At 44.7% G+C, this 16,530-nt stretch overlaps 1 protein-coding gene across 1 annotated transcript in view; it reads right to left on the reverse strand.

Annotated features, from left to right (window-relative positions):
* Nucleotides 1-560: 560 nt before the first annotated feature.
* The window catches only part of LOC100192859 (uncharacterized), a 37,147-nt gene continuing 21,177 nt past the window's right edge, over nucleotides 561-16,530 (reverse strand). Inside the window, exons 2-4 of the mRNA NM_001138048.1 lie at nucleotides 2,794-2,936; nucleotides 1,831-1,950; nucleotides 561-992 (exon numbers count right to left, since the gene is read on the reverse strand). Of these exons, the coding sequence (NP_001131520.1) occupies nucleotides 750-992; nucleotides 1,831-1,950; nucleotides 2,794-2,936 (506 nt within the window). The 3' untranslated portion in view covers nucleotides 561-749. The remainder of the gene's footprint in view (nucleotides 993-1,830; nucleotides 1,951-2,793; nucleotides 2,937-16,530) is intronic.

Below are 16,530 nucleotides of genomic sequence, written 5' to 3' on the forward strand. Positions count from 1 at the left end.
TCTCCTCCGGTTCCCCAAAAAGTTCTTTGTAGAAATCAGTTATGTAACTTTTAAGATTAGCCTGACCCTCAATCTTTTTGTCCTCATGATCCAAGGAAAAAATTCTTTTCTTTCTATGCTTGCCATTGGCAATCATCTGAAAGTATTTGGTGTTACTATCCCCGAGAAGGACGTCATTCACCTTAGCTCGCTGAAAGTATTTGATCTCCTCCTCTCTCAATAGGCAAACAAGATCATCTCGAGCTTGGGCTAGTTGTTCTCTTTCGTGCTCGGTCAGGTCTCTAACTTCTGCGGCTATATCCAGCTCATTTATTGTTAACTGGAGACTCTTTTTCTTCTGTTTGTATACATGTGAGCTATACTGCTAATGTGCACCCTTTCGGTTTAGGTACTAACTTGAGTAAAAAAAATAAGACAGCGTCAGAGCCGAGCATCAGGTACATGAAAGTTGGACAGAAAATGGATTCAGTAGAACAATCTGACGTGTATATACGAGCCAATTGCATTATTGCATCCGAGCAAGTGCTCCATGTCATTAACAGCATCAACATGGATGATTTGTGGTGCATCATAATTCATATATGAACATTGTTCTGAACATAAATGCCACTATAGTGTTTTGTCGAAAGAATCTAAATTCATATGACATCAAGTGATTTGGACGTCTCTTCGATTCTATAAACTATGTTGGTGCAACATCCTGTACTCCAAATAGCATGTAGCTGAGATAGCAGCGTAGGCAGTGTGCACTAATGTTTAGCAGGTCCTGCTAGCATTGAAGAGCAGTCCTTTGTGAACTTTGGCAATTTGAAATGCGCTCTTCGCTCTGTAAAGTCTGGCGGTCGCTCGTATACAACTGAAGCAGCATGGATCAAGACGCGGGCGGTCAGACCCCAGATTAAGTACTTCTGGATTCCGTTCTCATAAGTGAAGTAATGAACTGTGAATGTCTGGCCCATCTTTTCTCGCTCCTCCGATGTCCTGTTCTCATCCTGTGCCATTCAACGCAAATTGGCCATGGGGTAAATGCATCAAATGAAAATGACAAAGACCATTTGCTATTTGCAATTGCTAGTTCTACTAGTACACCAAACTATCATAGTTTGCTATTCTGTACAGTAATGTATAGACCACAGGGCTGCATGACGAGCCAATTCAGTTCGGCTCGGCTTGTTTACGAGCTCAAGCTGCCTTGTTGCATTTATCTAAAGCTTGAAAGTAGTAATAATACAAAAGTAACGCATCCAATAGCCTTAAATCGAACAAAAAATTAATATATGCTAACATATATACAAGTGTAACAATATACTATAGTATTATATCATGCATCCATGGTCCACTCCCCATACCATATATAAAACATCCATAAGTATCCGTAGTTCCGTACATCTATTAAAAACAAAATGATGAAGTCGTAAATAATACCAAGTTTGCAAGGGCTAATGACTGTACCAGCCATCAATTGGGCGCAAGACATGAAGTAATACAAAACTAATATAAGTTCAAGAACAACAGTTTTGGCTCGTTAGGCTCACAAGTCACAAGCCGGCTTGTTAACTACACAAGCTAAAAAGCTAGCTCAGCTCATTGATAAATATAAACAAGCCAAGCCAAGCTACTAACGAGCGGCAAGCCAAGCCAAGCTACTAACAAGCGGGAGTCAAGTAAGCTAACAAGCTGTGAGTTTTTTGTCCAGCCCTAATACACACTATCATGATGCACATGCACTCAACCTGGTGGTATTTTTCAGTAAAACTGCATAAGGCAGTTACCATAATATCAAAAACTACACGGCAGATCTTAGTGTGGTATGAGGACAAAGTTACTAACCTTGAGGAACATCTCCAGGGGTACATCAAATATTTCGTCTACCTCAGCAATATTAAGAGCAGGTTTAAATGCTTGTCTGTCTAACAGTATGCCAACAACAGGAACAACTACCAGAAGATGCTGTTGAGAACATGAGAAATTTTTTAGTGATGAATCATGAGATTAAATAGTGATATTCCTATACAACAGAATTTTATCATTTCAAATAATGTGATAATACACTTTACTAAAACGCTGGGAAAATGATCACCAGAACTATCTATACTGCAACCAAATCCTAAACAAGACCAACAGAACTAAAAAAATGATCATAGCATCAGTAAAATGACAAAGTGCACCATTTGCATAAGCTTAGTAGTTCCAATGTCACAATGGAAGCACAGCTTTGGTCCAACCCAGTCACATAAAACGGGTTCAATGCATTTTATCCTTTGACCAGGTTCATCGACCCAGACCCAGATTCACGGATTCATTTTTTACCCGAAGTGCAAAAACCTCCAATAAGTAACAAGCCATGTTCCACGGCCCCTTGACCATGTCGACCCAGAAACTGTGACTATGGTCCAAACCATACTACAAAATCATTTTTTTCACATTTTAGATAAGTAAAACACTTTGATATGCAAGTCATAGTACGATGGTAATCCAAGATACTGGAAGCATAGTAATACAAATTTCTTTTGGATGCAGAATGATTGTTATCCTCAAGTTATAAGAAAAAAGGAACGATTATTGAATGTGGCCTGGCAAGAAAGAACAATTTATGTGTGATCCTCAAGACATATATAAGAGGACCCAGAGTAAAATTGAATTGGCTACAGATGCATGTTTGGTTACATAGTCTGAAATCCGAAAGGATGAGACTTTTGAACTCTTCCACTGATGCATCATGACTCAGTGGGCAGCATACACAATTTGAGGCAATATCCTGTTGGGATTCAAGAGAGAACAAAAGGCATTCACCTTGGACAAGAAGTGTTCAAGAGAGGCAACCACAGTTACCAGAGCTGGATCAAGTCCAATCTCCTCTTTTGACTCTCTTAACGCTGTTGCTACATCATCAGCATCACCCTCCTCGACCTTTCCTCCTGGCAATGAAACTTCACCTGAAAATCCCAGTTCGACGAAATGGAATTATAAACAAACACACAGAAGTTGTCCCACAAAATTAATCAAGAATTGACCTATATTCTTCATGTTTTCATAGAAAGCTAAATGTACGTGTCGATTTGAGAGTTCACTACAGCAAGAGATCAGGGACTAAGCTCCCGTTGTTTCTTTTGTTGGCCTTTGGTGCCCTCTTCTCTTTCCTTTTATTTCATTATCTATGTGCCTCTGTGTGTGTGTGAGGGGGGGTGGACGCGGGGACCATTCAAGCCAATAATAATCATGCATGACAAAATACATAGACGACAAGTATATACATAACAAACAAATAAATCTTTATTACAATACAAAAAACTTAAAAACAAAAAAAACATTAAATATTATAGAGAAGGGGAAAATAATTAGCCTCGGGTCTTGAAAGGGAAATGTGCCCTTGGGCCATTTCTAAGTATTTTGGTGATTGAGTGCCAACACAAGTGCTTAAATGTGAATCTATACCCATGGATGGACAAAGTGCAAATCAAGAGTAAAGGTATGTTTCTAAGCCTTAGTACATTGTTTTGAAGACTAATATATTGTGTCTAAGTGCTGGAAACAGGAGAAATCCAATTGGAAATGTCTTGGCTCGAGCAGCCAAGACTCTGCTGAGTCTGGGAGCACCGGACTGTCCAGTGGTGCACCGGACAGTGTCCGGTGCGCCAGACTGACTCGGGCGAACTGGCCGCTCTCGGGAATTTACCGGCGATGTACGGCTATAATTCACCGGACTGTCCGGTGTGCACCGGACTGTCCGGTGAGCCAACGGTCGGGCGGGCCAACGGTCGGCCGCGCGATCTGCGCGGGACACGTGGCCGAGCCAACGGCTAGAAGGGGGCACCGGACTGTCCGGTGTGCACCGGACATGTCCGGTGCGCCAACGGCTCTCTGGCGGCCAACGGTCGGCTGTGCCGTTTAAGGAAAGAAATCGGGCACCGGACAGTGTCCGGTGTGCACCGGACTGTCCGGTGCACCAGTCGACAGAAGGCAAGATCAGCCTTCCTAGATTGCTCTCAACGGCTCCTAGTTGTCTTGGGGCTATAAAAGGGACCCCTAGGCGCATGGAGGAGGAGATCAAGCATTCCTACAACATTCCTAAGCACCAAGACATCGATTCCGCGCATTTGATTCATTGTGATAGCATCTAGAGCTCTTGTTGAGTTGTGAACTCATTGAGTGGTGTTGCGAGCTCTTGTTGTGACTTGTGTGCGTGCTGTTGCTCTGATTTTGAGTCTTGTGTGCGTTGCTAGTTCCTTCCTTACTCCGTATTTCTTTGTGAATCTCAAGTGTAAGGGCGAGAGGCTCCAAGTTGTGGAGATTCCTTGCAAACGGGATATTGAAAGGCAAAGCAAAACACCGTGGTATTCAAGTTGGTCTCTGGACCGCTTGAGAGGGGTTGATTGCAATCCTCGTCCGTTGGGACGCCACAACGTGGAGTAGGCAAGCGTTGGTCTTGGCCGAACCACGGGATAAACCACTGTGTCATCTCTGTGTTTGATCTCTTGTGGTATTGTGTTTTGTTGAGACTCCTCTCTAGCCACTTGGCGATTATTGTGCTAACACTTAACAAGTTTTTGTGGCTATAAGTTTAAGTTTTTACAGGATCACCTATTCACCCCCCCTCTAGGTGCTCTCAATTGGTATCAGAGCCGTTCTCTTCACAAAGGGACTAACCGCCCGAAGAGATGGATCCTAAAGGGAAGGGAATCGTGATCAACGACAAGGAGAAGGAGTCCTTCGTCAACGAGCCAAGGGATGACAAGTCCAACGACTCGGGCTCGGGCCACAGACGCAAAGATGGGAAGAAGAAGAAGACAAGACGCATCAAGGAGATCGTCTACTACGATAGCGATGAGTCTACTTCCTCCCAAAAGGACGACGACCACAACGAATACGAGAGAAAGAAACCGGTCAATTCGAACTTTTCTTTTGATTACTCTCGTATTCCTCAAAGTACTAATGCTCATTTATTATCTATTCCACTTGGTAAACCTCCTCATTTTGATGGAGAGGACTACGGATTTTGGAGTCACAAAATGCGTAGTCACTTGTTCTCTCTCCATCCTAGCATATGGGAGATTGTAGAAAGTGGAATGCACTTTGATAGTACGGATAGTCCCATGTTTATTAATGAACAGATTCATAAAAATGCACAAGCTACTACTGTGTTGCTAGCCTCTTTGTGCAGGGACGAGTATCATAAGGTGAGCGGCTTGGACAATGCCAAGCAGATCTGGGACACCCTCAAGATCTCTCATGAGGGGAATGATGTCACCTTGCTCACCAAGATGGAGTTGGTGGAGGGCGAGCTTGGACGGTTCGCAATGATAAGGGGCGAGGAGCCAACTCAAACATACAACCGGCTCAAGACCCTTATCAACAAAATAAGGAGCTACGGAAGCACGCGATGGACGGATCACGACGTCGTCCGCCTAATGCTAAGGTCCTTTACCGTTCTTGATCCTCATTTGGTGAACAATATTCGTGAAAATCCTAGGTACACCAAGATGTCGCCCGAAGAAGTTCTGGGGAAGTTCGTAAGCGGGCGAATGATGATCAAGGAGGCAAGATATGTGGACGACGCGTTGAACGATCCTATTCATGAGCCTCAACCCATTGCTCTCAAGGCAACGAGGAGCAAGGAGACGCTACCGAGCAAGGTGGCACAAGTTGAGGCGGCCGGGCTAAATAATGAGGAGATGGCTCTCATCATTAAGCGCTTCAAGACGGCGCTTAAAGGTCGCAAGGGACAGCCAAGCAAGACCAAGACAAAGGAGAAGCGCTCGTGCTTCAAATGTGGTAAGATTGGTCATTTCATTGCTAACTGTCCCGATAATGAAAGTGACCAGGAAAAGGGGAACAAAAGGGAGAAGAAGAAGCATTACAAGAAGGCCAAGGGCGAGGCACATATCGGAAAGGAGTGGGATTCGGATTGCTCCTCCTCCGACTCCGACAATGAAGGACTCGCCGCCACCGCCTTCAACAAGTCATCCCTCTTCCCCAACGAGCGTCACACTTGCCTCATGGCAAGGGAGAAGAAAGTAAGCACTCATGATACTAGTATTTATGCTTCTTCAAGTGAGGATGAGTCTAGTGATGATGATGAGATAGATTACTCATGCTTATTCAAGTGATTAGATAGATCTAAAATTAATAAGATTAATGAGTTGATTGATGCTTTGAATGACAAGAATAGATTACTAGAAAAACAAGAGGATCTTTTATATGAGGAGCATGATAAATTTGTTAGTGCACAAAATTCTCTTGCTCTAGAAATTAAAAGGAATGAAATGCTCTCTAGTGAATTATCTACTTGTCATGAATCCATCTCTAAATTAAAAAGTGTTAATGATGATTTGAATGCTAAGTTAGAAATAGCTAGTAAATCAACATCTTGTGTAGAAATTGTTGAAACTTGCAATAGGTGTAAAGATTTTGACATTGATGCTTGTAGTTAACACTTAGTTTCAATTTCCAAACTTAATGATGAATTGGCTAGTCTTAATGCTCAACTTAAGACTAGCAAGAGTAATTTTGATAAGCTAAAATTTGCAAGGGATGCCTACACAATTGGTAGACACCCCTCAATTAAGGATGGACTTGGCTACAAGAAGGAAGCCAAGAACTTGACAAGCCATAAGGCTCCCATCTCCGCCAAGGAGAAAGGGAAGGCCCCTATGGCTAGTAGTGTGCAAAAGAACCATGCCTTTATGTACCATGATAGGAGACAATCTAGAAATGCTTATAGGAGATGTAACGCATATGATGCTTTTGATTCTCATGACATGTTTGCTTCTAGTTCTTCTTATGTGCATGATAGAAATGTTGGTAGGAGAAATGTTGTTCATAATATGCCTAGGAGAAATGTTGTTAATGTTCCTAGGAAAGTAATGAATGAACCCTCTACAATTTATCATGCTTTAAATGCTTCCTTTGCTATTTGTAGAAAGGATAGGAAAATAGTTGCTAGGAAGTTAGGGGCAAAATGCAAGGGAGACAAAACTTGCATTTGGGTCCCTAAGGATATTTGCACTAACCTTATAGGACCCAACATGAGTTGGGTACCTAAGACCCAAGCCTAAATTTGCCTTGCAGGTTTATGCATCCGGGGGTTCAAGCTGGATTATCGACAGCGGATGCACAAACCATATGACGGGGGAGAAGAAGATGTTCACCTCCTACGTCAAGAATAAGGATTCCCAAGATTCAATTATATTCGGTGATGGGAATCAAGGCAAGGTAAAAGGGTTAGGTAAAATTGCAATTTCTAATGAGCACTCTATCTCCAATGTGTTTTTAGTTGAGTCTCTTGGTTACAATTTGCTATCTGTTAGTCAACTATGCAATATGGGATATAATTGTCTTTTTACAAATGTAGATGTGTCTGTCTTTAGAAGAAGTGATGGTTCACTAGCCTTTAAGGGTGTATTAGACGGCAAGCTTTACTTAGTTGATTTTGCAAAAGAAGAGGCCGGTCTAGATGCATGCTTAATTGCTAAGACTAGCATGGGCTGGTTGTGGCATCGCCGCTTAGCACATGTGGGGATGAAGAACCTTCACAAGCTTCTAAAGGGAGAACACGTGATAGGTTTGACTAACGTACAATTCGAAAAAGATAGACCTTGTGCAGCTTGTCAGGCAGGTAAACAGGTGGGAGGAGCGCATCACAGCAAGAATGTGATGACCACATCAAGACCCCTCGAGCTGCTACATATGGACCTCTTCGGACCCGTCGCCTATCTAAGCATAGGAGGAAGTAAGTATGGTTTAGTTATTGTTGATGACTTTTCCCGCTTCACTTGGGTGTTCTTTTTGCAGGATAAGTCTGAAACCCAAGGGACTCTCAAGCGCTTCCTCAGGAGAGCTCAAAATGAGTTTGAGCTCAAGGTGAAGAAGATGAGGAGCGACAACGGGTCCGAGTTCAAGAACCTTCAAGTGGAGGAGTTCCTTGAGGAGGAAGGGATCAAGCACGAGTTCTCCGCTCCCTACACACCACAGCAAAATGGTGTGGTAGAGAGGAAGAACAGGACGCTAATCGATATGGCGAGGACGATGCTTGGAGAATTTAAGACCCCCGAGCGTTTTTGGTCGGAAGCCGTAAACACGGCTTGCCACGCCATCAACAGGGTCTACCTTCATCGCCTCCTCAAGAAGACTTCGTATGAGCTACTAACCGGTAACAAACCCAATGTATCTTACTTTCGTGTATTTGGGAGCAGGTGCTACATTCTAGTAAAGAATGGTAGAAATTCTAAATTTGCTCCCAAAGCTGTAGAAGGGTTTTTGTTAGGTTATGACTCAAATACAAAGGCGTATAGAGTCTTCAACAAATCATCGGGTTTGGTTGAAGTCTCTAGCGATGTTGTATTTGATGAGACTAATGGCTCTCCAAGAGAGCAAGTTGTTGATCTTGATGATGTAGATGAAGAAGACGTTCCAACGGCCGCTATGCGCACCATGGCGATTGGTGATGTGCGACCACAGGAACAATTGGAGCAAGATCAACCTTCTTCCTCAACAATGGTGCATCCCCCAACTCAAAACGATGAACAGGTTCATCAAGAGGAATGTGATCAAGGGGGAGCACAAGATGATCATGTGATGGAGGAAGAAGCACAACCGGCACCTCCAACCCAAGTTCGAGCGATGATTCAAAGGGATCATCCCGTCGACCAAATTCTGGGTGACATTAGCAAGGGAGTAACTACTCGATCTCGATTAGTTAATTTTTGTGAGCATTACTCCTTTGTCTCTTCTATTGAGCCTTTCAGGGTAGAGGAGGCCTTGCTAGATCCGGACTGGGTATTGGCCATGCAGGAGGAGCTCAACAACTTCAAGAGAAATGAAGTTTGGACGCTGGTGCCTCGTCCCAAGCAAAATGTTGTGGGTACCAAGTGGGTGTTCCGCAACAAACAGGACGAGCACGGGGTGGTGACGAGGAACAAGGCTCGACTTGTGGCAAAAGGTTATGCCCAAGTCGCAGGTTTGAACTTTGAGGAGACGTTTGCTCCTGTGGCTAGGCTAGAATCAATTCGTATCTTGCTAGCATATGCCGCTCACCATTCTTTCAGGTTGTACCAAATGGATGTGAAGAGCGCTTTCCTCAATGGGCCAATCAAGGAGGAGGTGTACGTGGAGCAACCCCTGGCTTTGAGGATGAACGGTACCCCGACCACGTGTGTAAGCTCTCTAAGGCGCTCTATGGACTTAAGCAAGCCCCAAGAGCATGGTATGAATGCCTTAGAGACTTTTTAATTGCTAATGCTTTCAAGGTTGGGAAAGCCGATTCAACTCTTTTCACTAAGACTTGCGATGGTGATCTTTTTGTGTGCCAAATTTATATCGATGACATAATATTTGGTTCTACTAACCAAAAGTCTTGTGAAGAGTTTAGCAGGGTGATGACGCAGAAATTCGAGATGTCGATGATGGGCGAGTTGAACTACTTCCTTGGGTTCCAAGTGAAGCAACTCAAGGACGGCACCTTCATCTCCCAAACGAAGTACACGCAAGATCTGCTAAAGCGGTTTGGGATGAAGGACGTCAAGCCCGCAAAGACTCCAATGGGGACCGACGGACACACCGACCTCAACAAAGGAGGTAAGTCCGTTGATCAAAAAGCATACCGGTCAATGATAGGGTCTTTACTTTATTTATGTGCTAGTAGACCGGATATTATGCTTAGCGTATGCATGTGTGCTAGATTTCAATTCGATCCTAAGGAGTGTCACTTAGTGGCGGTGAAGCGAATTCTTAGATATTTGGTTGCTACGCCTTGCTTCGGGCTCTGGTATCCAAAGGGGTCTACCTTTGACTTGGTTGGATACTCAGATTCCGACTATGCTGGATGTAAGGTCGATAGGAAGAGTACATCAGGGACGTGCCAATTCTTAGGAAGGTCCCTGGTGTCGTGGAACTCTAAGAAACAAACCTCTGTTGCCCTATCCACCGCTGAGGCCGAGTATGTTGCCGCAGGATAGTGTTGCGCGCAACTACTTTGGATGAGGCAAACCCTTCGGGACTTTAGCTACAATCTGAGCAAAGTCCCACTCCTATGTGACAATGAGAGTGCTATCCGCATGGTGGAAAATCCTGTTGAACACAACCGCACAAAGCACATTGACATCCGGCATCACTTTCTGAGAGACCACCAGCAAAAGGGAGATATCGAAGTGTTTCATGTTAGCACCGAGAACCAGCTAGCTGATATCTTTACCAAGCCTCTAGATGAGAAGACCTTTTGCAGGCTGCGTAGTGAGCTAAATGTCTTAGATTCGCGGAACTTGGATTGAATTGTAGCATACATGTATTTATGCTTTTGATCATGTTCCTTTTTGCATTTTGTTGTTTAGTATGGTGCTCAAGTTGTACAAACACTCCCTGGACCTCACAAGTCCGTTGCAAAGTGATGCACAGTTTTAGGGGGAGATGTGTTACAACTTGACCCTTTGAGACTAACCATATGCTTGAGTGTGCTTGTTTTAGTCTCGAAGGAGAATTAAAAGGGAAAAGGTGGACTTGGACCATGCAAGACTTCCACTGCACTCCGATGAAAAGAGTAACTTTTCCAAGTTCATCTTTTAACTCTTATTGCCTATTTGCTCTTAATTGAAGATTTTGGTGAGGCAATGGGGTTAAAGGGCCAAGATTGATCCCGTTTTGGTGCTTGATGCCAAAGGGGGAGAAAATAAAGGCCAAAGTGATAAATGGATCAGCTACCACTTGAGAGATTTTGAAAATAGTAGAATAGAGTTTTTTGTTTTGTCAAAACTCTTTTATTGTCTCTCTTGTCAAAAGTTGGCTTCTTGTGGGGAGAAATGTTGATTATGGGAAAAAGGGGGAGTTTTTGGAATCCTGAATCAAATACTCCTGAAATGACTCTCTTTATGACTTAACATGTGTGGTTGACTTAGAGATAGAAATTTGAGTTTTGATTTGCAAAAACAAACCAAGTGGTGGCAAAGGATGATCCATATATGCTAAAATTGAATCAAAATAAATTTGAGTTTTATTTGAAGTGACATTGCACTTGTTCTAGTTGCTTTATGTTGTGTTGGCATAAATCACCAAAAAGGGGGAGATTGAAAGGGAAATGTCCCCTTGGGCCATTTCTAAGTATTTTGGTGATTGAGTGCCAACACAAGTGCTTAAATGTGAATCTATACCCATGGATGGACAAAGTGCAAATCAAGAGTAAAGGTATGTTTCTAAGCCTTAGTACATTGTTTTGAAGACTAATGTATTGTGTCTAAGTGCTGGAAACAGGAGAAATCCAATTGGAAATGTCTTGGCTCGAGCAGCCAAGACTCTGCTGAGTCTGGGAGCACCGGACTGTCCGGTGGTGCACCGGACAGTGTCCGGTGCGCCAGACTGACTCGGGCGAACTGGCCGCTCTCGGGAATTTACCGGCGACGTACGGCTATAATTCACCGGACTGTCATGTGTGCACCGGACTGTCCGGTGAGCCAACGGTCGGGCGGGCCAACGGTCGGCCGCGCAATCTGCGCGGGACACGTGGCCGAGCCAACGGCTAGAAGGGGGCACCGGACTGTCCGGTGTGCACCGGACATGTCCGGTGCGCCAACGGCTCTCTGGCGGCCAACGGTCGGCTGTGCCGTTTAAGGAAAGAAATCGGGCACCGGACAGTGTCCGGTGTGCACCGGACTGTCCGGTGCACCAGTCGACAGAAGGCAAGATCAGCCTTCCTAGATTGCTCTCAACGGCTCCTAGCTGTCTTGGGGCTATAAAAGGGACCCCTAGGCGCATGGAGGATGAGATCAAGCATTCCTACAACATTCCTAAGCACCAAGACATCGATTCCGCGCATTTGATTCATTGTGATAGCATCTAGAGCTCTTGTTGAGTTGTGAACTCATTGAGTGGTGTTGCGAGCTCTTGTTGTGACTTGTGTGCGTGCTGTTGCTCTGATTTTGAGTCTTGTGTGCGTTGCTAGTTCCTTCCTTACTCCGTATTTCTTTGTGAATCTCAAGTGTAAGGGCGAGAGGCTCTAAGTTGTGGAGATTCCTCGCAAACGGGATATTGAAAGGCAAAGCAAAACACCGTGGTATTCAAGTTGGTCTTTGGACCGCTTGAGAGGGGTTGATTGCAATCCTCGTCCGTTGGGACGCCACAACGTGGAGTAGGCAAGCGTTGGTCTTGGCCGAACCACGGGATAAACCACTGTGTCATCTCTGTGTTTGATCTCTTGTGGTATTGTGTTTTGTTGAGACTCCTCTCTAGCCACTTGGCGATTATTGTGCTAACACTTAACAAGTTTTTGTGGCTATAAGTTTAAGTTTTTACAGGATCACCTATTCACCCCCCCCCCTCTAGGTGCTCTCAGGTCTCTAACATTCACTCAAACAATCTAACTATAATAATAGGAACAAAGATGGTAGGTAACATAACATGAAGACTAATTCTAAATAATATAGATGCCATTGGAGATCAATTCGAGGGAGCAAACGAACAAAGCACTAATTACAATTAACTAGTTAAATAGAGGGTGTGCCATGGGGATGAACTAGGGGTGTGATTAGTTCAGTGTTCTTAAGGTGGTAAGACGAGGTGAGGAGCTGGACCACTGCCTTAACGCCTAGGCGGCGCCTAGAATTATACGAGCGCCTGGACGCCTAAGCGACGCCTTAAAAACACTGGATTGGTTGATTGTATATGCCAGCCAAGCTAAGCTGGTGGGATCCAAGGTTCTGCTGTTTGGTTGCCTGTGTTGCTTTCTAGGCTTGGCTCGTGGGATGTAAAAGAGGTCTCTAAGGCGCAAATTTTGCTTATTTCTAGGGAGCCTGGCTTGCTGGATGCAGATGCTTACAAGTTACAACAACAACAATAATAAAGCCTTTTATTTCAAACAAGTTAGAGTAGGCTAGTGTTTTTTTTCTCGAACACGCAGGAGAGCTGCGTATCATTATATTAAAGGAAGAAATACACAAGGTCTAAAATAGACCGGGGTACAACTGACGCCTTACGGCGGCCTGAACGAAACTAGCATAGATTGACTCATCTATAAAAACTCTAGGCTACATGAGATAGGGAGGCAACAAGGGATGTCAACCCCTTGGCCCCGGCAGTCTCCCACCGACGGCGCTCATCCCCCACATGGATTAGGAAATTAGCAACATTAGGGGAAAGGCCATCAAAGATGCATCTGTTCCGGAGATTCCACAAAATCCAAGCGCCCAGCATAATGAGGGAGTTTAGGCCATCTCTGAAGGACCCCTGAATAGCTTCATTTGTTTGATGCCACCACTCCATAAAATTAATATCCGTTGGTTGGGGGGCCAAACCCTGCAGCCCGAATTGCCTTAGAAGGAGGAACCAACATTCTCTTGAGAAAACACAATTCACTAGCAGATGGTCAATTGTCTCCCTTTCCTGCTCACATAAAGGACATTTTTCCGGATGATCCAGCCCCCGCTTCTCAAGTCTATCTGCTGTCCAACATTTCTTGTGAGCCACCAGCCACAAGAAGAATCGACATTTGGGCGGAGCCCAAGTTATCCAAATCCGCTCAAAAGGTTCAAACTCCACAGATCCAATGAAGAGCCCCTCATAAGCGGCTTTAGTCGAATATTTGCCATTAGCAGCCAACCGAAAAATATGTTTGTCCTCCTTATGGGGGTCCAGATCAACATGTGCCACCAAATCCCAAATACGCAGGAAATCTGCAAGTGCACCAACAGATAAACTCCCAGGAATATCATTAATCCAGCCATTATCCTCAAACGCCTCTTGAACTGTCCTTTTGTTAATCAGCTTCATAGGAATGGTCTCAATAAGTCGGGGAGCGATTTCACTAATCCGCTGTCCATCCAACCATCGATCACTCCAGAAAAGGGTAGAAGCTCCATTTCCAATCTCAGAATACAAGGCTACTTGTAGAAACTCTCGAATTTTTTTCGGGGTATGCAAAGGCAGGGATGCCCAGGGCCGACCTGGCTCAGTTTTTTGCAGCCAAGCCCAACGCATTTTAAGGGCCCAACTCAGTTCAGTGATGCTGAAAATACCCAGTCCACCAAGCTCTCGAGGTCTGCACACACTGCCCCAGGCCACTGCACAATGTCCACCCATGGCATTTTTACGACCACGCCAAAGGAACCCTCTTCGAATTTTATCAATGTCCTTCAAAGTAGTAGAAGGCAAGTCTACAGCCATAACACTATAAATCAGCACCCCTGTCAAAACAGATTGCACCAATACGCTTCTTCCTGCTTTAGTCAACAAATCAGCTTTCCATCCAGGTAGTTGATTAGCTATTTTATCCACAATGGGCTGCACCTGCTCCCTTCTTAATTTATGTAACGACAGGGGCAGCCCAAGGTACTTGCAAGGAAAGCTAGAAATCTCGCAGGGCCAAAACTGTTGAATAATCTCTAAATTGTTTTCATGGCATCTGATGGGGTAGACACTAGATTTCTGATTATTATTATATAGACCAGAAGCCTCACCAAAAAGCTGAAGGATGTCTGAAATCATAGTCATGTCCTCTGCCACGGGATTAATAAAAAGAACCACATCATCAGCATAAAGAGAAACCCGGTGTTGAAGCTGCCTAGTAGAAAGAGGTTGTAATAAACCTTCCTCATCTGCTTTAGAGATAAGTTGACCAAGCACATCCATGACAAGCACAAACAGCATCGGAGAAAGAGGATCCCCCTGTCGCAGCCCTCTTCTATGAGAAATTATGCTTCCCGGATGACCATTAACTAACACTCGAGTAGAGGAAGTGAGAAGCAGCCCTGAAATGATATCTCTCCAGATCTGCCCAAACCCTAGATTCTGCATGACCTCAATAAGGAAAGGCCAGGAAACCGAATCAAAAGCTTTAGTAATATCCAGCTTGAGCATCAGGCAAGGATGCCTTTGTTGATGAAGTAATTTAGCCGTCTGCTGAACCAACATGAAATTATCCTGGATAAAGCGACCCTTAATGAAGGCATTTTGGTTTGGAGAGACCAAATCGTTGAGCCTTGAAGCCAATCGAGAAGCCAATATCTTTGTGATTAATTTTGCAAAGCTGTGAACAAGGCTGATAGGTCTAAAATCTTTGACTTGATCAGCATTATCTTTCTTTGGGATTAGAGTGATAAAAGCAGAATTCAGCTTATGAAAATTATCAAATTTTCTGTTCCAAATCGCAATCACCGCAGCCATAAGATCCTCTTTAATAATGGACCAGCAAATTTTGTAAAATCTACCAGTAAATCCATCCGGTCCAGGAGATTTATCAGAGGGCAGAGAATTTATAGCATTGCACACTTCTTGCTCAGCAATGGGGCTGTCCAACTCGATCAAATTTGGGAATGGAATGCCAGCAGTTTCTAGAGCCTCAAGGTTAATCGAAATATTTCTGTCTTTACTAGCCCCAATTAAATCAAAGTAAAACTGATCCACTGCTGCAGCAATGTCGCTATGAGCAGTAAGGACTTGATTTCCAACAGTGAGCTTGGAAACACTGTTTTTCTTCTTTCTGTACCTTGCAAAGGAATGGAACAACTTAGAATTTGCATCTCCTTCCTTGAGCCAAGAAATTCTTGATCTAAGGCGGGCAATGGTACGTTTGGTTGAGGCCAAAGCCAGAGCAAGCTTCTTCAATTTATTTAGCAGCCACCTTTCCAACACAGACAGAATACGGCCATCCTGCGCAATCTCAAGCTGATGGATCAAATCTCTAGCAAGATGCAGTTGAGTCTCAATGTGCCCCACCTTCTTGCTGCTCCATCCTTGAAGGGCTTTGGCTGTCCCTTTGAGTTTTAAATCAAAAGTGGAGAAGGGGCAGTGGCCAACAGGAACCGAATTCCAGGCGCTGTGCACCACATCGTGGAATCCTTCAATTTTCGTCCAGAATGATTCAAAGTGGAAGCGCCTTTTATCACCTTTGCAATCTTTGAAACCCAATAATAAAGGACAGTGATCAGAATCTTCAGAAGCCGCACTTTGTAACACTGCACCAGGAAACAGCTCCTCCCAATCAATAGAGCACAGGACTCTATCAAGTTTGACAAGAGTAGGCTGGTTCTGCTGATTAGACCAAGTAAACTTGCGCCCATGGAGTGGAATTTCTTTAAGAGCGATCAGAGCAGAGTGTCAGTCCATGAACCTGCTATCAAGGTAGATGGCGGTTCCGCTCCCCTCCCCTGCTCCCGCCCCCTCCGCTCCCGCCCCCTCCCCTTCCCCCGACGCTTCGTTTCTCCCACAAACCACGCCGGCGTCCACTCCGGGCCCGGCGGCCACCGTGCACCTGCCGCCGTCGGGGCAGGCATCGCCTACTGGGTCGGGCGGGCGCTCCCGTTTTGAGCGGTGGCGGGATGCCTCCCCACGTTCGGCAGAGTCGTCCAAATCGTTCTGTGAAGTGGTTGCGGCTGGCCGGATGGTTACGGCTCCTGCTCCGGCGGTGCGACCTGCCTGCAACCGGGAGAAATGCGATTCCGGCGTCCAGAAGAGGTTTGTGTCGTCGACGGGTGTTGCTCAGGTTGATCGGAACACAGAGAAAACAGAGCAGCTAGTGGATGGATGGCAGTTGGTGGAATCCAAGCAGTCAAA

The sequence above is a fragment of the Zea mays genome, chromosome 4 (assembly GCF_902167145.1).
Source record: "Zea mays cultivar B73 chromosome 4, Zm-B73-REFERENCE-NAM-5.0, whole genome shotgun sequence".
Taxonomy (NCBI): domain Eukaryota; kingdom Viridiplantae; phylum Streptophyta; class Magnoliopsida; order Poales; family Poaceae; genus Zea; species Zea mays.